This window comes from Lactuca virosa, chromosome 8 (assembly GCF_052849685.1).
Source record: "Lactuca virosa cultivar CGN04683 chromosome 8, Lactuca_virosa_CGN04683_v6, whole genome shotgun sequence".
NCBI classification, from domain to species: domain Eukaryota; kingdom Viridiplantae; phylum Streptophyta; class Magnoliopsida; order Asterales; family Asteraceae; genus Lactuca; species Lactuca virosa.
The window spans coordinates 192860021-192883985 of NC_136433.1; the positions used below are offsets into that span (position 1 = coordinate 192860021).

Consider the following 23965-nt stretch of genomic DNA (forward strand, 5'->3'; position numbering starts at 1 on the left):
CATGCATGTTTGCGTGTCATAATTTTTCCGGTTTTTCGACTACGACTTCGTTTTAACTCCGTTTTTCATTATTTTAACGTGGGATTTTCACCCAAAACTTTATTTTATAAACTAAGGCCCCAAAATATATAAATCTTCAGGGTTTTTAGAAAAATGTATTAAAAGAATTGGTGGTTGGACTAATTATTGAGGGAATATTTGCTTTTCCTTATTTTATGACAAAAGCAAGCCACCACCACCTCACTCTATGATCATCCACTCTTTCCCACTACTCCTTGTCACCTTAGTGGACCTTTACACCCAATCTCCAGCTCTTCCCATGTTCTAAGAGCTGGAGGATTGATCCTCTCTCCTCATTCTCCATAAAGTTCTTTCATTCTACACTTAGCAACCAAAGGACACTCTCCAAAATTCTCTCATCTTTTCTCTCAATTTCAAGAACTTCAAGGCTTTCTCCAGGGATTTCTTCCTTCAATTAGTAAGTATCTTCATCATTCACATAATTATTAAACTCCATTCTACTCAAATCATTGATATCTTACACAAATTCCATCTTATTCGGTGTTAGATTCTCGAATCATCAAGACATCTTCTTAATGTTCTTGGGTTGAACACTTCCTCTATCTCACTTTCATCTACTGAAATCACATAAGGTGAGTTCATACCCCTACATTTACATGTTTTTCTTAAGTTTTAAGGGGGGAATACAAGTAAAATCATCAAGAACACAATTAAACTTTTTCTAACAGATTACATCAGAAAAGATGGACGTTAATCACGGACTGTTTTGGTCAACTTAAATATTTTAGTTTTCAAAACTGTTCCAGGTGCAAGTAGTTCAAACTCTTAGCTTTAAAATGGCTACTTGCACATCTCCATATGATTTTTCTACAATTTATGGTGATTTTTACAAAACTGCCTGTCATTTCAGAGGCAAACCCGGACCAGTCTGTGATTATGAACATTTTCACCTCTGTTAGAGATCACTAAAAATCATGGTAAAATTTACGAACAAATTAGACTCATATTCCAAACTCTCAAAATTTGCGGATTTGGATTTAGAGCTTTGATGATTTTTTTATAAATTTTCTAAGAACAGTAACAGAAACTGTTTTTCAACGAAAAGTTGCTGTTAATTTCATTTCACCTTGTAACATGTTGAGCAAGGTGTATATCTTTATGTGATTATATGTTATTGCAATATATGACATTTTATCTTAATATTTAGACACACATCAGTTTACAAATGGATTTGGTCATATAAAATATAAAGAATAACAAGTGATTATAATCAAAGTACAATCGATACATTCAAACATTTAATAAACTATTTTGAATATAGTTTGCATACATTACCACGTACTACCCTTGGTTGATAAACTATAATAGGTATAGTTTATGATACATTACATAACAAATACATTTAAAAAGGGTACATTTATACAAAGGATATTTTCATTAAGCAAGGTACGGCCATACGGTACCAAGTTTTCATAACACGTAATTCCGTTAATGACTTTGTGAGACATTTACTTCAAATTACCATTAAGTCCTGTATTGTAACCAGAGTCTCCTTGAGGGAGAGCGTGATACTTGTGTATAGATCTATATTGGGTTTGACAAACCCACACCTAAGCTGCATGCAACAGCTAGACCGGCAGGTCTGGGGTGACAAATGTCATAACATTTCCGACGCCTGAAGAACGTCGTTTCAGGCCAACTAGGTCATAGCATGGTTATAATAACTCACATAAAGTATTAATAAACGTTGGAATTTACGGAAACTTCATTAAAATTTAATGAGTTTATGTCGATTTAAACTTGCATTGTTTTACTATAAATATGACAAATTACTTGTACATTTCGGTCTTTGGGTTTTAAGACTACATTTACACATTAAGGAAAATATTGGATTTTCCAACACAAATACTACTTTCACAAACGAAAGGCTTTTAATAATACCAAACAAAAGCTTATGAACTCACCAACCTTTGTGTTGACACTTTTTCAAACAACTTGTATTCTCAGGAAATCATTAAACAGGTAATCAAGTGCTTTTGAGGATGGGACGCTAAGGCGTCTACTATTTCATATTTTGTCAACATATTGTAATTGATTCGTAAACATGTAATTCATACAATGATGTAACTTTTTCAATTATATATATGTTGGTTGTGTTTGCTTGAATTACTATTACAATTGTTGTTATGATACTACACATGAAGTCCTCCACCCACGGACGTTTCCGCCATCCTTGGTTTGGGGGTGTGACATGAATCGGTTGAGTTCCCAATCTTCATCATCATTACCCTTGGGTTGGGATTTCCAGGTAATATGACCCACAACTTTGGCACCTTTGCAAATGTCAGTAAATATGCACCGCCAAAGCTTGTATTTAGATCCGTCCATAGTCAGTTTAAAATTGAACTAATTATACACATTAGTAACCGCATAGACAAGAATTTGAACAGTCAGTATAGTGGTGGAGGATGATGACGGGTTTGACATAATTCCAGAAAATATAAAACGTATGTGTAATAAAAAAGAACGAAATAACAATAGAAAGCTTAATGTAGGTAGAAGGATTATAGTTGTACAGAGTACCAATCCCGATAATTGAGTGATAAGGAAGACACTCTGCAACAATGACTATTGTGGAGGCGAAAGCAGGGGGTTAACAGCTTCTTACGATCAGCACCAGAGAGAAGAGATCCCGACAACAGTGAATAGACTAAGACAAGTAGCAATCGAGTAAAAGGCACATCAGTGATCCGAAAAATAGGTTATGAAGCGAAGCTACAAGACTCGAGCGAAGCCAAGGAACCGCGATGGGTGGCGACGATGACGGAGGTCCAATATGGAGGTAGTGTGATCGTGAACCATCGACAACAGAGAATAAATCGAAAAAATTGTACGATCGAGAAAAAAACGTAAACCTAACTTGATACCATTTTGAAATATGAAAATACATGTTTGGGTTTAAGATGTATACATTTTTTGGTTTCTGTGTATTCCATTGCTTTAAATAGTACATGATGTGCATACAATATTTATAATAAGGACCCTACCCAATACAAGAGTGTAAAAGTAAATCATAAACCAACAATTATAATTAAGATTTAAGATGTATATAAAATTGTTTTTTATCTTTTTCTCTTGATCATGTTGTCACACCATCGTATGATTTCACACATTAAATATTTTTTAGCTTGAAAGACTTAATCATTCGAGATATTTATCCGTAAAATGTTTTGTTTAAATGATTTTGTTTTACAAAATAATATTAAACTTTTATTTTAAGAAAAAAAAAACTTTCATATATTATACGAATGGTGCTTCATTTATTTGGCATATAAATTCCTCGAGACACTTTATTCTTCTATGCATTATGTTGAGACAATTTATTTGGCATATGAGAATGAGGTGCACACTTATTTATTTCATACCTATACCGTTCATTGTGGACCAATTTTGTAGTGAGAGCACATAAGGCTATATCTAGCACTACAACGAGTTGGTTTATTATTATTATAGAACGGTCAAAACTCGTATACAATTCTACTGTTAAATTAGTATTTTTCATCTTCGAATTTGAACTCTTAATATTTGGCCGAAAAACATCTATCTCCTAAAATCGCTTTCAACTAAAATAACATGAGATTTTGGATGTAGCATATGTTACCACGATTCCATTTTGATGCCCATTTATTTCTTCACATTTTCTTTTACTAACATCAACCAATTAGTGTGACACCGCCTTAACGAAAGGTTATTGTTGATGGTCATAACTCATAACACTGCGACTTTTTTTAGAAAACAGATTTAAATAGTGTCATGTGTTTAATATTATTCTTTCAACTAAAGAATCTTTAAATAGTATCAGGCGCTGGTATCACGCGCATGCATTTTTTTTTATTTTCTTTATTAAAAAAGTATTAAACATAATATAAAATTAATACTATATAAATATACTAAATTATGCCTCAAATTCGGGGTACACAAAATCTGCATATACAAAATTAACACTCATTTTTATACTACACTTTGAAACGAATTTACCATACTGCCCATCCCTTCCTATAAATTAACACTTACACCAAAAACATTAACAAAATATACAATATTTAATTAATAACTTTCTCGAAAGTCAACGAGAAAATCATCAATGTTAAAGTCGCCGAACTCCTCCCCGCAGTAATTCTCCGACACCACAAAATCCGGCAAATCAAACGGCATATCGATACCAAATTCAAGAGACTCCATGTCCAAGCAGTCAAGCCTGTCAAACGGCGTTTGCTCGGCGTTACCCCGGAGCACGGACGTCGGTGACATAGCGGTGTTGTTCAACACTCCTTCGCTGCCGCTACTACTGGTGGTGGTCGTCGTCGTCGTTAAGCTTTGTTTATCGACGGAGACGGTTTTTGTAACGGTGACACGAGGAAAGTTCGTAACGGCGGCGGGACCTTTCAATTTAACGGCAGCATCATCGTACACCGTCGCAGCTTCTTCAGGTGAATCAAACGTCCCTAGCCAAACTCGTTTCCTCCTATTCGGATCACGGATCTCCGCCGCCCATCGGCCCCACGGCCTCCGACGAACACCTCTGAACTTCTTCTCTGTAGATCCGCTACTCCTTTTATTGAATTTCAGAGAAGGCGTGCTAAATTCGATTACAGAAACGTGCTTCTTCACTCTCTTAACGACTCGTTCTTCGTCTTCACTGGAGGAATCGGTAGCATAGGGATCAGTTAGCGTGATTCTAACGATTCTCTGCTTAATCGACGACGCCGGAGGGTCTCTGTGAAGTAACTTACTCGTTGTTACAACGTGCTCCGAGAATTTCACAGCCGATCGTACGGACAGCGTACGATCGACCTCCATATCAGATCTCCGGTCGAAATTGATCAAATCAGTACTTGATAGAGCTCTGATCTTGTGCCTACAAAGTCGATCCACAATATTGGGAAGAAGAATCAAGGGTGTTAACGCCGAGGTAAACTGGTTTTTTGGCGGGAAAGTTTCCCTCCAATTCTTTCTAGAGGGGTGGAAGAACGAAGTGATCCAGGGTGCAAGATTGTCTGTGTATATAAAGGAGAGAAGCAGGTCTGAATAAAAGACTCCACTCCACTACCATACAAGCACACACCACACATTTTCCACACTGTGAATAGTTTCATTTGGGTCCCTACACTATCACTTTTTCTTCTTTCGGTCCTACATTAACTTTATTCAAAGTAAACCTTGATGTTTTTTGCATTAAATCACAATCAAATCCTAATATAATGTATATTATGTCATTTCGATATTAGCTAGAATGTCATTGAACACGTGATTTAATTGATATATAGTGGTGTAAATGAACATAACAAACAACAAAAACAAATAAGAGTTTCTTCATGTTTATCCTTTTATGTTTAAGTAACAAATTAATGAATACGAACATATAAACAAACATATTTTTTTGGAGTAAATTACACGATTCGTCACTTGCGTAAGTACCAAAAAGTGTGTTTTATCTCTATTTTTAAAAATTAACTTGGACAGTCCCTTAATTGTTTAAATTTTGCACGCTTCATCCCTAATGTCGTTAGCTAAACATAAAAAGACGATTTTGCCATTATCTATTTCTTTTTTATTTGTTATATATATATATATATATATATATATATATATATATATATATATATATATATATATAATTAATTACTTTTTTGTTTACGTATAGTAATGGACCTCACCCTCTTTATCTATCTTCGTCAAACAAATCAACTAGAAGCCATAACATCTCCGACCACCACCGATAAGCCATCTCCGACCTACACTTTTCGGCCAGCCACTGACCACCATCTCTGACTACCTACCACCGCTCGCTTTTACTGATACTCTCACTCTCACCCCCTCACAACCGGAAATCTGAAAATCTATAAAACCCCAAAATCCAAAAAAAAATATAACCATGGTTGTAGGGTTAAAAGACTAGAGTGTTGAACCACAGCACCACCAAGACAGAGGGATAGAGATGAGGTGGTGGTCGTCGGATCTGCTCAAGAGAGTGAAGTGCTTCATCCCCGGCAGATATGCTCATAAATCGAATCACCCATTGAGACAAAGATGCTCAAGAGGGTGAGGTGCTTCGTTGCCGGCGAGGTTGGGGGTTGGATTTCCAGTGATGGTTCCAGTCTTCTAGATTTTAGTTCTTTAACAAATTTGTAGAGAATGGGGGGATGAGGCGTTGAGGATGGTGATGCGCAGGTGGAATGAAGCAATGATCTTCTAAACCTTGACCAACATCGTCGTCGGTGCTCCACCACCACTACATCATCGGTGCTCTGCACCCACTGAAGACCATCTGTCGTCGTTTCCCTATTTCTCACCCAATCCTGATGCCACCTGCATCCCTTATGCCAAAGCTGTACCTCCTTCGTTCTCTAGCAAGACCAACCAGCGCCGTAGCCACCATACAACTCCCATCGGAGCTCCACCTACTTATGTACACCGATGAAATCAACAATTATTGAACTTCTTTCCGTTGGGTTCATACAAATGAAAGATGCGAGAAAGGGGGAGAGCTAGAGAGATGTCCTCACATTCCAAAAAAGTGGCTGCAACTAATTTAAGAGCCATTTCATTTTTCTAAAATTATAATTAATAAAAAATATAGATAAATAATAAAATAATTTTAAAATAAATGAAAAATAAATAAAAATGGTAATATAGTCATTTTATATACGAAGCGGACAACTTTTAACAATATAATGGACAATTCAAGCTATTTTTTAAAAATAGGGACTAAACGCGCAATTTGACACTAGAATGAGGGACGAGTCGTGTAATTTACTCTATTTTTTGTTTGTGTTCGTTCGATTTAAATTTTTACTATGTTCTTATTCTTTTGTTTACATTTGTTAATATGCTAAACAAACACAACTTAACAAACACAAAATGAATGAGCATTAATGAACATGAACATCAAATGAAGAACTGCTTGTAAACAAACCTAAATGAACAAAAAAGAATCATATATCACCATTCCTCAAACCTCGTTGAAGATCAAAAAATATAATATCACCATCTTCCTATAAGACTGAGCGTGTGGCTATGGTGCCAACCACGCCGAGACTGATATGATGACAATGAACATTGCCCCTATTCTCTCACTACAAAACCAAAGCACCACGATGACATTTCCACCGCACCAACCATCTCTTTTTCTTCTTCACACATACCCCTACCCGCACACACACGAGGGTAAATTAGTCATTTTACATGGTTTGAGAGCATTTTCGTAATAAAATAAAACCACAAGGCTGACATAGGTAGGAAAAAAACTATAATTAGAGTGAAATAATCATACAAATACAAAGACCATTTACGTAGTTTACTCTTTATTTACCTGTATATAAGGGAATCAAAATAAACAAACGAACAACTATAAGAATTTAAGCAAACATTAATAAATGAAGATAGACAAATGTTCATGAACATAAATTGTGATCTTTCGTTTAACCAAACAAACAAAAATATTGTTCGTGTTCTCTCATTTATTAAATATACAGACATAGATGGATTCCCATTAAACAAGTTGTTGAACATTCAATTTATTTCTCTCTCTCTCTCTCTCTCTCTCTCTATATATATATATATATATATATATATATATATATATATATATATATATATATATATATATATATATATATATATATATATATATATATATATATATATGGAGATTAAGAATGGTTGTATATCCTTCCATCTTGTAGGGGCAACATATTTTCTTTGTATGTCTATTTGATGTGAGTTTATCAAGTTAACAAAGGCTTTCTTCCATGTGTCCATTAGATGATTTAGTACAAAACAACAAAAAAACCTTATTGATATTATACAAGGAATTTTGTAAGAATTTGGTAGTTGTAACAGAGTATGTGTTCGGGTGCAAAAACTTGATCAAAATGGTCGAAGAGAAATACCTCTCCTAGTGAGAGAATGCACTCTTGATCAAGAGAATCATCCCTTGGTTAAATGCTCCCCTTGATCAAGACAATTCTTCATTGGAAAAATAATTCTAAGTTTGTAAATTTATCGAACACTTGGAGAATTAGTTGTAGCATGAACAAATGTGCTCCAACTGGTGCCAAATGCGCTCATCCTCGAAGAGGATGCGTTGTTGTGGAGAATGGGCTCCATGGATGCATTGGTCCTTCTACATGTGCTTCAGCTGCTCAAGGATGCGCTCCTAATGACGGTGTATGTGTTGCTTGCCTCCAGAATATGCTCCATGCATGATAAATACCCCCGTACATGAACAATGTGCTACCTAGGTGCATGACATGTAGCTATGCACATCCTTCAAGGTTAAAGATTCAAGAAGTAGCTGTATGGTGTCCTATAATTGGTTGGTTCCATTTATGACCTAATTATGGATGGTCATGGCCCATAAGAAGTAAGGTATGTACATGTTTGTCTATAAATAAGGCCTTCCATTTACATCAACATTTGCAGATGTAAGATACTTGCATGTATGAGTGCATAGATTTTAAGAAAGCAATCATTTTAAGGTTGAGAGAACATCCTTTGAAACAGTTTGTCTGTAATGTCCCGATTTTTAGAATAAAATTTTCATTTTTAAAGAGAATAAACACCCATTTTCATAAAACAAAATATAATCAATGTAAACCCATGTATTCATAAACTGTAATCTAAAATAAGAGTTATAAAGAAAAGCATCGTGAGATCTCAAATCATAAAACTGTTGATGTGTGTGTACATTCCCGCCTTTTCCTTCCCATAGTTTAATGAAGTACCTGAAAAGATTTAGGTGTTGTTTGTTTTTTCGAAGAGAAAATTTATTAAGTCTGCGGACCACCTATGCAATCCTCTGTAGCAGAAGAGGTGGAACAAACGGCTGTGAACTATAATAAGAAGCGTGTTTGTTTTTTAACATCTGCAGACTGCTGCAGTAAGCTGAAATTTAAATAAACTAACTTTATAAACTGAAAATAGTTCTCAACACCGAAATTTTAATAATTTTAGTCTTAAAACATTGAAAGAATACTAAAAAGAACATGTAAAAAAACAAATATATAAAACTTAGAAAAATATAAAAGAAGCTAAAAGTTTTATTCTAGAAAAAAACTAATTGTAAAAAAAACATAAAAAAAGAAAATAATAAAAAAATTAAGAAAGTATTGCAAACGATGTCTACAAGATTCGTAAAAAAAATACACAGGTTAAAAAAGATACAACTGAAACTGAAAATATTATTCACAGAAAAGGTAAAAAAATTAAAAAAATCAAAGTTTTTTTTTTAAATCAAGTTAAAAATTTTTGTGGAAACTATAAAAAGAAATTGTATCAAATCCGTAAATAAAAGTTTAAAAAAATCGAAGTTTTTTTTTTAAAAAAAAAAGTTAAAAAAAAACAAGTTATACCAAAATTCTAAAAAAACACTTGGAAAAAAATGAAGGCTGAGGAGGTTTGAAGGGGCAAGTCAAGTGCTGCGCTACGCAGCACACGCGCAAAGGTTTTGTAGTCTGAAGCCTTCCGAAAAACAAACTGCTGTGAGAGGGAAAGTGTTGCGCTTGTGCTGCGCAAGCAGCAAAAAGTGGTTTGAAGAGGTTTTTTTTTAAAAAACAAACAACACCTTGTAGAGACCCATTTTTATAACGAACGGTGAGTGCGGAAGAAAGATATCTCGAGATTAATCGTGTTTTTGGAAGTATGAACACGAAGAACATATTATGAGTTCATAAAAAGACTAAGAACAAGAGAGAATAAAATATATTAATGAAGAACATGGTGGAGAGACACTCTCCCTCGGTGGGAGAACCCACCAACTTTCTCTCTCTAGAGATTACATTGTAAGAAGTGTAACTCTAACTAAGGAAAAGATAAGCTAGCTTTTTTAAATAAATGACCAACTCTCCCTTTATATAGGAGGGAGAGTATTTACACCTAAAATACAATAAAGGGAAAATACAACCTAATAAACACTCATTATTTGTGGAGCATTTCCATGCACCAACATTCTCTCCCTAAATGCTTACAAATGATGAGAGATACAATAAGTGATACAAGGCTATAATACAGTAATCCGACTAGCAAGTGTGGTAATAAAATGAAATCAAGTGTTGAAATGTCTCTGAAACTCTGAAGTGTCTGTGAAATCTGAAACTGGCCATGAATCTCTAACAATGAAGGTCTTCGGCTTCAAAGCACAACCAATGAAGCAGAAAAAATAAGATCCAAATCTTCAAACCAGTCATAATCACCCGAAGAAAGAGGCCACCATGAGCAAGTAGAAGATCCAATAAAAGAAACACTTCGGCTTCAAAAAGTCTGAAAAACATCTCGAGTTCTTGAATCATAATACATCGAATTTATTCAAAGAATAAGCTGCTAAAAATGTGAAGCATCCATAAAATGAAGTCCGGATAAAAATAATATGAGTCCAAGGACATGGTCCAGCAATGCCGAAAATTTGATCCAAGGACCAAAAATAAGTGTCACGTCACATCGCCAAAATAATCTTCGTCTTCAACATATCACAAATCCAAACTCGTGAAACCATAAGATCTGAACCGGATGCGAACACAAAATCATCCTGTGGTAGAGTCCGAATAATAAATAATCTGAATCGGAAAACATCGAGTAATGCCAAAAATTTGATCCGTAAAGACTAAAAAGAAGTGCCACATCGCATCACTAAATAAATAATCGTCTTCAGAAGTCTTCAAAATCCAAACTCAAACAATCATAATAACCAAATCTGGATGATATTCTCTCCCTATTTTTGATAACCAATGACCGGATATCAAAAATCAACAAATCATCGGATGGAGAGTGTCGGATACCAAGAGCTAATAGAGAAGCTCTCCCTAGATGTATGAAGGGTCTCGATAAGAAACGAGAAAGAGTAAAAGAGATACTCTTGCGGTCATGAGGAGGCGGGTGACATACTTGATGAAGCTGTGCTGAGAATAATCTGTTGTGCCAAAAATATATCCAAATATCCAAACTGTGGTGCCGGAACACTTGAAGTGGTCTTCAATAGAGAATAAAGTCCACATGCTCAAGATACATGATTCGTCAACCAAAAATCAAGAGCGACAAGTCATAAAATCCCATAAAGTGAAGAATGTGAAACAACTTTGTTGATCAATCGCCGTTACGGTGCAAGCATCACCAAAACTAATATGAAGTCCGACTGCGGTAGGAATATTCTTCCAATAATAACCGGCATGAAATGAACCAATGTGACAATCCAAGGTTCGATTGTGGCAAAAATTGGTGTTAAAAAAATAATTGGTGTAATAAAAATAATTGGTTTTAATAAGAAAATTGGTTATAATAAAAAAAGAATGGCTAAATAAAAAAAAATGGAGTTAAAAAAATGGCTAAATAAAAAAAATTGGCTGAAAAAAACATTTAATTGAAAAAAAAATAATGCAGAAAAAAAATCTGAATAAAAAAAAAATAAAGTCTTGAAAAAAAAGAGGGTTTTTAAAAAAAAGGAGGGGAGGGGAGGAAAAAGAAGGTGGAAAGGAGGGGGGAGGAGGAGGGAAGGAAGGGGGAGCTGAAGGGAGAAGAGGCGGAGGCTGCTGATGAGGGAGGTGGGTTGCGGATCAGGAGGTGTTGCGGGTGGAGGGAGGTGCGGATGAGGTGTGGGTGCGGTGAAGGGGGTCTTGGGTGCGGATCTAGCAGTTGGCTTCGGATGGGAAGCTGGGCTGATGATGGGGTACCGAAGTCATGAAGGCTGCGGTTGAGGCGAAGGATGAATGCGCTGATCGGATGAAGCATTGCGGTAGGTGCAGACTGCGGTACGAGAAAGGTAAGCACGCCTGCGGTCCGAGACTGCGGTCCGAGACTTCTGACTTCGGTTCAGCAGTCAGGAAGAATGGGTTGCGGTCTCTTGGCTGCTGACCTCGGCTGCGGATAGGGACATTGAGGACCTCGGATCAAAGGCTGAGAAGGGCTGCTGAGAGGCTTCTCAGGGGACTCCAGTAGGCAGTTTTTGGCTGCGGTTCGGAGGTCCGGAAAGGGCTGAACAGGTGACGAAAAATGCTATTTTTCCATGAAAAATGGTACCGCAAAGGCCATTTATTCATATTTTAATAAGAGAATCTTTTTATAAAGCATTTTAAGTCAACATGTGGTCTTGGGAAGGCAAAAGGAAGAGTGTACAAAGAAAAAGTTGTTTTCCTCCACTATCTTCAAGAATAATAAGCCCATAATTTTTGTGTCTTCTCATCCAAGAAAAAGAACTCCTGGAGCAAATTCTTCAACAATTTGGAGACCACAAAAATAATTTCTTCTCCTATTTTTCTTCATTTCTTCAACAGCAACAATAATAATCTTTTAAGAACATCTTTTTCAGCAATAAATAGAACGAGCAGCAGCAGCAACAATTTATTTTACTAAGATAGAATCACCCAGAAAATAGAACTAAGAACGAACTTCATAAAAAAAATTCTGGTAAGAAACCCGAAATTTTTTTCTTGCAGAAACACGGAAAAATCACAAGATAATCACCGAACGGGAGTCGTTCCCTTGAAATAATCGTGAGATCTTCAAGGTACGACTCTGATACCAATTGTAGAGACCCATTTTTATAACGAACGGTGAGTGCGGAAGAAAGATATCTCGAGATTAATCGTGTTTTTGGAAGTATGAACACGAAGAACATATTATGAGTTCATAAAAAGACTAAGAACAAGAGAGAATAAAATATATTAATGAAGAACATGGTGGGAGAGAAACTCTCCCTCGGTGGGAGAACCCACCAACTTTCTCTCTCTAGAGATTACATTGTAAGAAGTGTAACTCTAACTAAGGAAAAGATAAGCTAGCTTTTTTAAATAAATGACCAACTCTCCCTTTATATAGGAGGGAGAGTATTTACACCTAAAATACAATAAAAGGAAAATACAACCTAATAAACACTCATTATTTGTGGAGCATTTCCATGCACCAACATTCTATTGTTGAATCATAAAAAGTGACCCTCTTGAACTTCAGCTACCGCAGCCGACAAGCACCCGCAATCAAGCTCCTTCATCAGCAACCGCATCCAGAGTCTCTACCTACCGCAGTCTCTTTACTAGATTACTTTACTTGTCTTTTATTGTAATACTCTCTATTGTCCAGTATGTCTTGCATGGCTACTCTTAGAGATGTAATCTAGTGTACTTCGTGAGTCTCTATAAATAGAGCTCATTCTCTTGTATTCAAAAAAACGCATCTATCTATTCTGAATACACATCTCTGAAGTTATCTTTTCTATCTCTCTATCTAATTACTCATCCCTTCTTACTCTCAAATCTTACTAGAATACAACTGATTATAACCTCTCTTCGGAGCAAGTCTTTTGTGACTTAATCACTAAGTTTGATCTTCCTGATTAACTTGGTTTGAATGCATTCCTTGTTATGAATCAACTTATGTGTATACTTGATATAACAATTGTTGTCATTTCTATTTCTTTACTTTTCCGCAACTAACTCTCTAACTATCTAACTCTAACTTATTAATATTATTGTTGAGCTTTTAGATCCTTCGAGATTAACTATTCCGCAATATACTTGTTCTAACATTTGTTCAAGTGTGTCTCTAAGTTTTTCTCTCAACAATTGGTATCAGAGCCATAGTGGTTGCTTTTTGAAAACGGAACTCTGATTTTCAAAGAGCCTTCTATACCACTGAAGCTCATTTCTTAAAAAAAAAACTTCAAAAATGGCATAATCGTTATCTCTGAATGTTTGCAACAGTGTTGGTGGTTCTAATCGAGCCCCAATACTGGTAGCAAATGAATATCATCACTGGTCACAAAGAATGGAAAGATACTTAAGGAGACTTGGTAGAGATATATGACGATCCGTAGAAGATGGACCACATGTCCCAGTCCTTACACCAGTCCAAACTGACGAAGCTACAACCAGACTAGGAGGAGGTCAACCAGTCATGAGCCGTCCCACCAAGGATGATCTCGATAAAATGGAAAATGATGCTGTTGCTTTTTATGAAATCTCCTGTGGAGTTGCTCCTGACAACTTCGATATTATCATAAATTGCAAATCAGCAAAAGAGATCTGGGAAGTTCTCAAGAATTTGTACGAAGGCTCAGAACAAGCACAAAACAAGAAGCTTACTACCGCACTCAATGAGTTCAACAATTTCAAAGCTCATACTGGCGAAAGCTTGGAAGACTCTTTCAAAAGGTTCAACCTGATAGTCACCAAGTTATCCAATGCGGACACCATCCGCAGTAACCATGAAACAAATCTTCAGTTTCTTAATGGTTTGGGAAGACATTGGACTACGGCTAAGATGATAGTCTAAGGCGATAGAAAGATTCATTCGTTGTCACTCTACAAGCTCTATGGAGAACTGCAAGCACAAGAATCAATTGTACTCAAAGACTGTGCTGACTTCGGAGGACCACTTGCTCTCATAGCACAAGCTCCACATAATCAATCTTACTCTCCCTCGTATGACACTCCACCGCAGTCATACGAAGCTGACTCAGAGTATGACGATGAAGAAGAATTCCAGAAGGCTATTGCTCTGGTTAGCCAACAGTTCAACTGTCTACAACCTCCTTCCTTCCGCAAGAATCAACAGTTCAACAAACCTCCATTCAACCGTAACTTCAGTTCTCAGAATAACCATCCTCGATATCCCAAAAGTTCTCTTCCACCACCACAATCTCAAAATAATCAACCAAAGGAGGCACCGCAGTCTACTCAAACCACTGACTCCGGTACTCCCTCAGAAGACAAGACTGATGTTGTAATTTGTCACAAATGAAACAAAGAGAATCACTTTGCAAGAGATTGTAAGGCCAATGTAGTAAAAGACAGAGCATTCTACCTTAGAATGGCTCAAGAGTTGGAAGATAAGGAAAAGGCAAGGGAATACATAGCCCATGTCAAAAGAGACCATAAAGTTTGGTCATCCGGAGACGAAGATGAAGCCATCAGCAGTGTCAAAGGAAAAGAGAAAATCTGCATGCTGGCAACTGCAGATGATGATGGGTCTACAAAGCTAGACAAAAACTACTGCTACATGGCAAAGGATGGAACTCTAAGCATCGTCGAATAAGTAAAACTTATGATCCAAACTCTAAACTATAACATGCATGACTGTCAACCCTACATAGATGATCTTAATGACACTTGTGCTGTCGTCCTTACCGACTATAACAAAGCCTTAGATGAGAAGAACATTGCGTCCCAAGAGATGTTCCACGTGAGAGGACGACTGGATAACAAAAGACTCAAAATGGCTATGTTAGAGAAGGACTTAGAGTTAGAAAAAGATGCAAAAATGTTGAGTGAAACCCAATTAGAGATAGCTTTGAACCACAGAGATTTAGCTCAGAGTGAAATTATACGCTTAAATCTCTTAATCGAAAAATTGTTTAATGAAAGTGAAGCTATTGAAAATTTGGTAAACAATGGAACCGTGGACAATACATACAATTGGGGTTGGTCAAATGGATATCCTACCACAATGGATTCCTCACCCCGGTTCAACAAAGACAGACTGTATGTCCCTCCAGACCGAGAATTTCATTTCCCAGTCAATGACAAGACCTTTCCCGAAGATATCAAAACTCACTTCGGTAGACTGCATAATCTAAGCAATAATTATGTCATTGAGGAAATTGTGCCTGAAGTTTCAGGTCACACATGTGATCAAATTCCTATCTGTGGCACCATTTACCCAAATTCTCAAACCTCATCCGTAGTTGATGAAGAAATTGTCATTAAGGGCCCCGAAGTCTCGAAAGACTTTCCATCTCTGCCCTCAGACCGCAGTGTTTCTCACTGTAGCCAAAAGTCCCACAAAAGTCCCAACTAAGACTTACTCTGCGGTAGTCAAGTCATCCCTACCGCAGTCTTCGAACAAAAGATTTTCCACTCTTCAAACAATTCATCACGAATTACCCATAGAAAACTTTGAAGTGGGTTAATGCTCTCAAATCCCTGAATCTTCAAGTTCTGATGACTCAAGCCCTCGTTTTCACAAATTTTCAAAAGGTTCTAGGAAACCGCAGTTGAACAACAAAGACTGCGGTTCACCAAAATCCTTAGCTAAAAAGGCTTTCAAAGAGGAAATTCGATCCCGTGGCACAAATAGACAAACTTTTTCGAAAAACAAGAAGCATGTCAGATTTCCAAAGTCCAAGAGTACAGAAAAATTTGTTTTCTCACACTACTTTTCAAAAAACTCTCCTATCAAGAAAACACACAAAAAGGAATGTAAAGTTTCATCAGTCATTCCTAATTCATCTGACAAAACCCAAAAAGGTGCAAAGTCTTTTCAAAACATTGGTTTTCAAGTTTATTCCTCAGATGACCCAAAATGGAAGGGTATCTTACCCACTCCAACATTTTTAAAGTCACGTCAAAATTTCAAAAAGTGGAAGGGTATTCTACCAACTCCACCAAAAAGAACTCAAAGACCTACACGTGCTAAACCTTTTCAAAAACAAACTTTTTCAAAACCCAACACCACTCATGTCAGGGATTACCAACCTCGGACCGGTAACAAGTCCAATTCATCCTATAGACCGCTGACCAAGCATAGTGTCAGATCATCCGAGGACTAGGATTAAAAGTTGACAAGAGACCCGTCCCTGCAACCTCGGTCCATGCATCATTCAGAAACCATCTGTTGTCCTAGGCTCCAAACTAGTTTGGATGCCTAAACTAACCATGTAATTCTTAGGCTTTGTGCAAGGAGGAACAAGAAGAAGAATGGTTAATCGACAGTGCCTGCTCCTTGCACATGACCGGAAGGTTAGAATACCTTCGGGATTTCAGGCCAATTTGCAACGGTGGAAATGTTACATTCGGCAACAATGCGAATGGGATCATCCGAGGTTACGGTGTTCTCACTACGGGGAATTTCTCTATTCAAAAGGTTGCTTATGTAGAAAGCCTTAAACACAATCTCATCAGTGTTGGCCAACTATGTAAGGCAGGCCATCGAGTTGAATTTGATGATCAATTTTGCTATGTAATGACAAGTGATAGGAACACGTGTCTGATCAAATCCCGATCCGAAGGTACCATGTATCCTTTGGATGTCTCTCTGATCATTAGTAGACCGCAGTTGTGCTTCCTATCCAAAGCCGTATCTGAAGTCAGCTGGCTATGGCACTGCAAGCTAGCTCATCTCAACTTCAGGTACATCAACAATTTGGTCACCGGAGAACTAGTCAGAGGTCTCCCTATTCTCAAATTCAGCAACGATACTCTCTGTCCGGCTTGTGAATGTGGAAAGTAATCCAAAGCAAGTCACCCCATGGTGATTGATTCTTCAATCTCTGAACCACTAGAACTCTTACACATTGATCTCTACGGTCCATCCACTGTAGCCAGTCTCCATCACAAGAAATACATACTGGTTATAGTAGATGACTTCACACGCTTCACATGGGTTTTCTTCCTCAGACTCAAGTCAGAAACACCACAGATTCTCATCAATTTCATCAAGGAAATAGAACTTCAGATCAAGCTTCCAGTAAGACGTATCCGCAGTGATAATGGAACCGAGTTTACTAATCATCTTCTCAACAGTTTCTTGGTTTCCAAAGGCATCACTCACAACTTCTCAGCTCCTTATACACCACAACAAAATGGGGTAGTAGAGAGAAGGAACCGCACTCTAGTAGAAGCAGCCAGATCCATGCTCAACTTCGCACACCTTCCTCTCTACTTCTGGGCTGAAGCTGTAGCCACCGCATGCTTTGTTCAAAACGTAGCATTGTGTGCAAACGTCTCAACAAAACACCGTATGAGGGCCTTAACAATCGCAAGCCAAATGTTCGATTCTTTCATATCTTTGGGTGTAGATGTTTCGTGATCAACAACCGAGATCAGCTTAACAAGTTTTCTCCGAAGTCTGATGAATGCATCTTTCTTGGCTATTCCACTAACAAAGTTGCTTACAGGGTCCTCATCAGACGTACAAGGCTAATCATTGAAAGCTTCGATGTGAAATTTGATGACTCTCACATCCGCAACGCCCCTCCATCCACTGAAACCACAACAATCATGGAAAGTGATATTCCTGCCTCTTCAGGTCCTTTAAATCTTGTTGAAGTCAATTATGACGATCTCTTCGACCCTGTAGAAACAACCAAGTTATCCGAAGTTCTTGTGTCACCGGCAGCTCAACAACAACACGCTGATGTTTCTGGTCCATCACTATCCGAAGTAGCCTCTCTCAATACTTCCACCTCTCCGGTTGAGGGGGAAAGCTCTACTCCAGATCAAGCAACAACCATTGAGGTTCCGGTACTTGATGCTGCTCAAGTTCCTATCCGCAGAGAATCATTACCATCAAACGTATCTTCGGATTCGGATGATGAACTCACAGAGAACATTGACACAAGAACCGATTCAAGGATTATCACTCTCCCATCCGCAGTCCAGGGGGAACCTTCTCAGGTTTCAGAGGAACTCCCATCAGCAATCCAGGGGGAACCTCTTCCAACTGCTCAAGAAAATTCCATTCTCGTTCCAACAAACCAAGATGATTCCGCAGGATGTTCTCAAATCCAGGGGGAACTGACATCTCCAACCGCATAATCTTTTGATATTGAAGATATTCCCTCTACCGCAGCTGCTGATCATATACAACCCCGTCTACATGTATGGACGAAGGACCACCCACCAGGTCAAATCATTGGCAACCCATCCGCAGGTATCCAGACTCGATCTTCCAAGGACTTATCTGATCATTGTCACTACGCATCATTTATGTCCTCAGTCGAGCCCCGAACGATCAAAGAAGCATTACTAGAACCTGATTGGATATCTGCAATGCAAGAAGAGCTAGAATAATTCAAAAGGAACAAAGTATGGAAGCTCATCCCGAAGCCACACGGTCACACCATTGTTGGTACTAGATGGGTATTCAAAAACAAGTTGGATGAATCTGGTGCGGTAGTCAGAAACAAGGCAAGGCTAGTTGCAAAGGGATACAGTTAACTTGAAGGTGTTGACTATGATGAAACGTATGCTCTGGTGGCACGAATGGAAGCCATCCGAATCTTCTTAGCATACGCAGCCCACAAAAACGTCAAGGTACACCAAATGGACGTTAAAAGTGCATTTCTCAATGGGGAATTAAAAGAAGAGGTTTATCTTCAGCAACCTCCAGGATTTGAAAGTATTGAATTCCCAGACCACTGCTACAAACTTGAAAAGGCAGTCTACGGTCTGAAGCAAGCCCCAAGAGCATGGTACGAGACTCTCTCTGAATTTCTTGTCTCGTCCGGATACAAAAGAGGAGTGATTGATCCGACTTTATTTAGAAAAGCAAATGGTGACCACCTTATGCTTGTACAAATATATGTGGATGATATCATCTTCAGATCAACTGATCAAGGAATGGTGGATGAATTTGCTAAGCTCATGACGAACAAGTTCAAAATGAGCATGAATAGAGAGATTAACTTCTTTCTAGGACTTCAAGTGAAACAAGTTCCGCAAGGGATATTCATTCATCAAGAGAAATACACCACTGAACTGTTAAAGAAATATTCTATGGACAACTGTTCTTCGGCTAAGGTTCCCATGGCCTTCGGATATAAGATCTCTGCTGATCCCTCAGGCGAATCTGTGGATCACAAGACTTATAGAGGTATCATAGGCTCTTTGATGTACCTCACCGCAAGCAGGCCAAACATTGTCTTTGCAACAGGTGTATGCGCAAGGTATCATGCTGGCCCAAAAGTGTCACATATGACCGCAGCCAAATAGATACTACGGTACCTGAAAGGAAGCAAGTCTCTTGGATTATGGTACCCCACAGGCAATGATTTCAGCCTTCAAGCATTCACAGATGCGGATCACGCCGGATGCAGACTAGATCGAAAAAGCACTTCAGGTGGATGTCAATTTCTGGGTGGAAGACTCGTCAGCTGGTCATCAGGGAAACAAAGTTGTGTATCTCTGTCTACCGCAGAAGCTGAGTATATGGCCGCAGCCAGCTGTTGTTCTCAAGTCCTTTGGATGAAAACTCAACTATTGGACTACGGATATAGAATGCTGCGGATACCGATCTATTGTGACTCTGAAAGTGCTATTGCTATTTATCACAATCCAATTCAGCACTCCAAGACTAAGCATATTGAACTACGGTATCATTTCATCAAAGACCACATCTTGAAAGGTAACATTGAACTCATCTTTGTCCATTCTCATGAAGAGATTGCTGATGTGTTCACAAAAGCCCTCGACTCCACAAAACTTAACACCTTCCTGCAAATGTTAGGAATGATGAATCCGGACCCACAATTCTTTTTGAATTGATAGATACCTCAGACCATCCTTGGTCTCCGTTGCGGTTCTAACTGGAAGTTACTTATGATAGATGGTTTTGGTACCGCAGTCTATGTACCGCAACCATATAACATACTTATCTTTCAAGGGTCATTATTGTTTGTTATTACTAACTTTTTGTACAAGTGCTCTCCTCAGTTCCTATACTGCAGACATTCATCTGCTCATCCGCAATGACATCTGGTCATCCGCAATGCAATCTCCATCCGCAATCACATTGATAATTTCTCAACTATTTCATCAACCCTTGAATCATGGTGTGCTATTTAATGATCCTTCATTAAATAAAACATTAAATAAAAAAAACATTCCTTAACAAACTGTCTCATTCTCTTTTTGAATAAACCTTGTGTCAGACCTATTTTAGGTATGATGACAAAAAGAACGTTTTTCCATAAACACATCCTTAATCTGTCTTTTCCTCTTACCCAGCACGTCCCATCCGTTACAACTTCCTTTCCCCTCACCACACGATCACCTGACGTGATGATGTACGTCTGTCTTTTCATTAAATGCAACCCTTTTTTTTGGTAAATCTCAAAACCTTTTTAAACCGTTTCATATTATGTGGCTGAGATTTAATTTCCAATTCAAAAGATTCCCCCCAAAAAATCTTTTACCTTATCCTTTCTTTTTACCTAGGGTAAAAATAGTTACTGTTCCAATTCATCCCTATATAAACCCTTCTTCTTCCCCAAAATCAATTTACGCTCTCTGAACATTGAATCTTCCCTCTCAAATTCCTACAAGCACTCTGTTTTCTACTCTTTCTCTCAAGCTCCTACAATGGTGAAATCCGGTGTATCCAAGAAACAATCCAAGGCATCTGGATCAGTGAACCCTACTGGTTCAGACTCTCTTACGATTGCTTCAAGCAACTTCAGAGCTGTGTTCGAAGATCATTCATCCTACAATGCTCCGATCAAGCTGATGATCAAGTTTCTGAAGAATCACCCCCTGTTTGGCCCCTTCGATGCTTTCACAGATGTTGTCCCAATCTCAACCCTATTCAAATGTGCCTTCTCAGCCTATCGCCCACTCGAAAACCCACAAGAAGTTCATCTTAACCTGGTTAACGATTCTTTAGTCATTCTGTCCAAAGAAAAGTTTCTTTCTGCCATTAACCTCCTTGTTCATCCCTCCATCAAGATTTTCACCCCATCCATGGCGGACGTTACTTTTGCACTTTACCAAATGGGATACCAGAAGAAGATTAAAGGGATTGGTGAATTCAAGAAAAACCAACTGCTTATGGTCTGGCAATTTGTTTGCCACTTCGTCATCCGCAGTCTATCCGGCAGAACCGGAGGCACGAATAATATGGGACTCAAACTTCTGGAGCTGGTGTGGAGTATCTTCACAGGTCATGACGTGAACTACGGGCAGATCCTATGGGACGACTTTCTTCAATACATTCCCAAGGAGAGCCCAAGGGAGAACCCAACCGAACTCACTTTCGCAAGGTTCTGGTCCCTCTGCATTTCAGACCTCCATGCGGATGTAGAGATCAACATGGGCAGTGACATCAATTTCTTTGTCCCCAAGGATCTCAAAAGGTACAATCCCTCATCTGATCAATCTATTTTTGGACCAATTCGAAGACTTCCTACCCACATTCTTTCCACTCTTGGTCTAGAGACTGCTGATGTCTCAGATCATATTGAGGCTACGGAAGGTATTGCCCCATACCTTCCTACCCCGCCTCTTCAAAATCCATCCGCAATCATTAACCCTGAAGGTACCGCAGTCCCTTCTTCCACTACCCTCTCCAATCTTTCTCAAAGAAGAAAGCAATTGGCCTCCAAGAAGAAACAAAGAACTCCCAAGAAGGATGCTCCAAAACCAACCGTACCCACCAAGAAACGTAAAATCACACCAACCGCACCCACACCTGATAGTGATTCTGATGAGGATACGCAACCGATTGCCATCCTTAAGAAAAGGAAAACCAATACCTCTGGCCAAATGCGTGACCGGACCAATACTGAAGCCTCTCAAAAGGCTCCGGTAGTCCTTGGGGTGGCCGCAGACCCATTCAACACCACTATCCTTTTCCAATCAGACTCAGAAAGTGAGTTTGATTCACCACATCGTGGAGACTCCCCCCCCAGTTCACTCCAACGAGGATGACACTGGTGCACGCCCTAAGGTCTCCAAGGCTTCCCGACTGCATTTATTTTCTTCTGAGGAGTTGCACTTCATCCTCTTGAACGTAACCCAAACACTTCAAACACCTCCCCAACCGCAGGGAACTTCTTCCGCCCTAGCCAGAACTAAGCCGAGGCCAAACTTGACTACGTGTCAAGGAGACCAAGGAAGCTCAGGAAATCCTACTCTGCTTACATCCGCAGCAGGTGGTTTAGGCACGGTGAGCACAAATGTGCAAGGATCCGTGGACCCGAAGGATACTTCGGTGCGATTCCAAGGATTTGACGGGGATGAATCAAACGACTCGTGGTTACGCTACACTCTGGTAACTGAGTCAGAGATCAAGAAATATGCCGCTTTCAGGAGGGCATTCCAAGCACGCAAGGAACAACAGATCAAGCAACAACAACAAAAGGAACAAGAAATCCAGTTAGTGGCTAAGTATTGGGCAGATGCAATCAATAATGCCAATACCGTAGCCACCATTCTGAAGGTTCAAGACTGGATGACCGAAATGGCTGAAACAATCCTTAAAGCTCAAGCAACAGGAGAAGATGCAGGCCCCTCCAGAGTAACTCCAACTCCAACTCCAACTCCAAATCCAATTCCAACTCCAACAGTTCATGAATCACAAGACGAAGGAACCGCAATAGAAGTCAATTCTGCTCCCACCTTCGGTCTTGATGATGATGATATTCAGGAGGTAAATAAGCCCAGTCCTTCTGATGATGACCTTATGATGTTCGATGAAGAAGAGGAATCCAGTGGCTCTCACCATTCTACTTCTAAGCCCAAAGAGAAAAAGAAAAAGAAGAAGAATGCTGTCACAAGAAAGGAGTTTTTGAGCCTACAAGCAAAAGTTGATCAAATTCTCGCTGCGGTCAAGCCCACTCAACCGCAACCAGAAGACACACCCGGACCGCAGTCATTGATCGAACGGATAGAGCGCTTGGAAACGCTTGAGCGATTGGCTGCTAAGAGAATTTCTTTCAAAGTTGAAATGGGAATCCGGTCCCTTGACAACAATCGACAGGCAGATCACAAGGACTTCACGACTGCTACGGAACGCCTCATCTCTGAGGTGACCGCAAACAAGAAAGATCTCCAAGCAGCCATTGCGGATCAAGCCTCACAGTCTCAAAAACTGATAGCTGAGACTCACACTGCGTATGAGTCCACTATCTCAGTTCTTCAATCCACAATCAATAGACTGCAACGATCCCTATCCTCCAACTTCCACGATCCTGAAATCCTTCAACTCACTAAGGATATTCACAAGCTGCTTTTCAACTCCACCATTCCCAATAATCAACAGTTGGCTGATGCCCTCAAAGCTCAATTTCAAGACGTTTTTGCCAAAGTTGATGGCCTTCGACAATGGCTTGAGGAAGCTCCTGGGTTGCATTCCTCAAGAGGGGGAAGTGAAGAAGAAGTCCATCATTCACATCACTCCATCT

General features: G+C 38.8%; 1 protein-coding gene and 1 long non-coding RNA gene across 2 annotated transcripts; one reads left to right on the forward strand and one right to left on the reverse strand.

Moving 5' to 3' along the window:
- The first annotated feature begins 395 nt into the window (after window positions 1–395).
- On the forward strand, window positions 396–2135 carry LOC145132041 (uncharacterized). The gene is made up of 3 exons (XR_013717864.1): window positions 396–478; window positions 569–653; window positions 2029–2135. It is a non-coding gene; the product is annotated as an uncharacterized LOC145132041 (long non-coding RNA).
- A 1807-nt stretch (window positions 2136–3942) lies between these two features.
- On the reverse strand, window positions 3943–5091 carry LOC145134175 (pathogenesis-related genes transcriptional activator PTI6-like). The gene has a single exon (XM_079069063.1). It carries the CDS (start codon window positions 4879–4881, stop codon window positions 4129–4131), a length of 753 nt encoding a protein of 250 aa, XP_078925189.1. The 5' UTR covers window positions 4882–5091; the 3' UTR covers window positions 3943–4128.
- Window positions 5092–23965: the final 18874 nt, after the last annotated feature.

What these genes read in the sequence shown, in the direction of transcription:
- LOC145134175 (XM_079069063.1), bottom strand. Translation starts at nt 4,881, where the DNA reads ATGGAGGTCGATCGTACGCTGTCCGTACGATCGGCTGTGAAATTCTCG.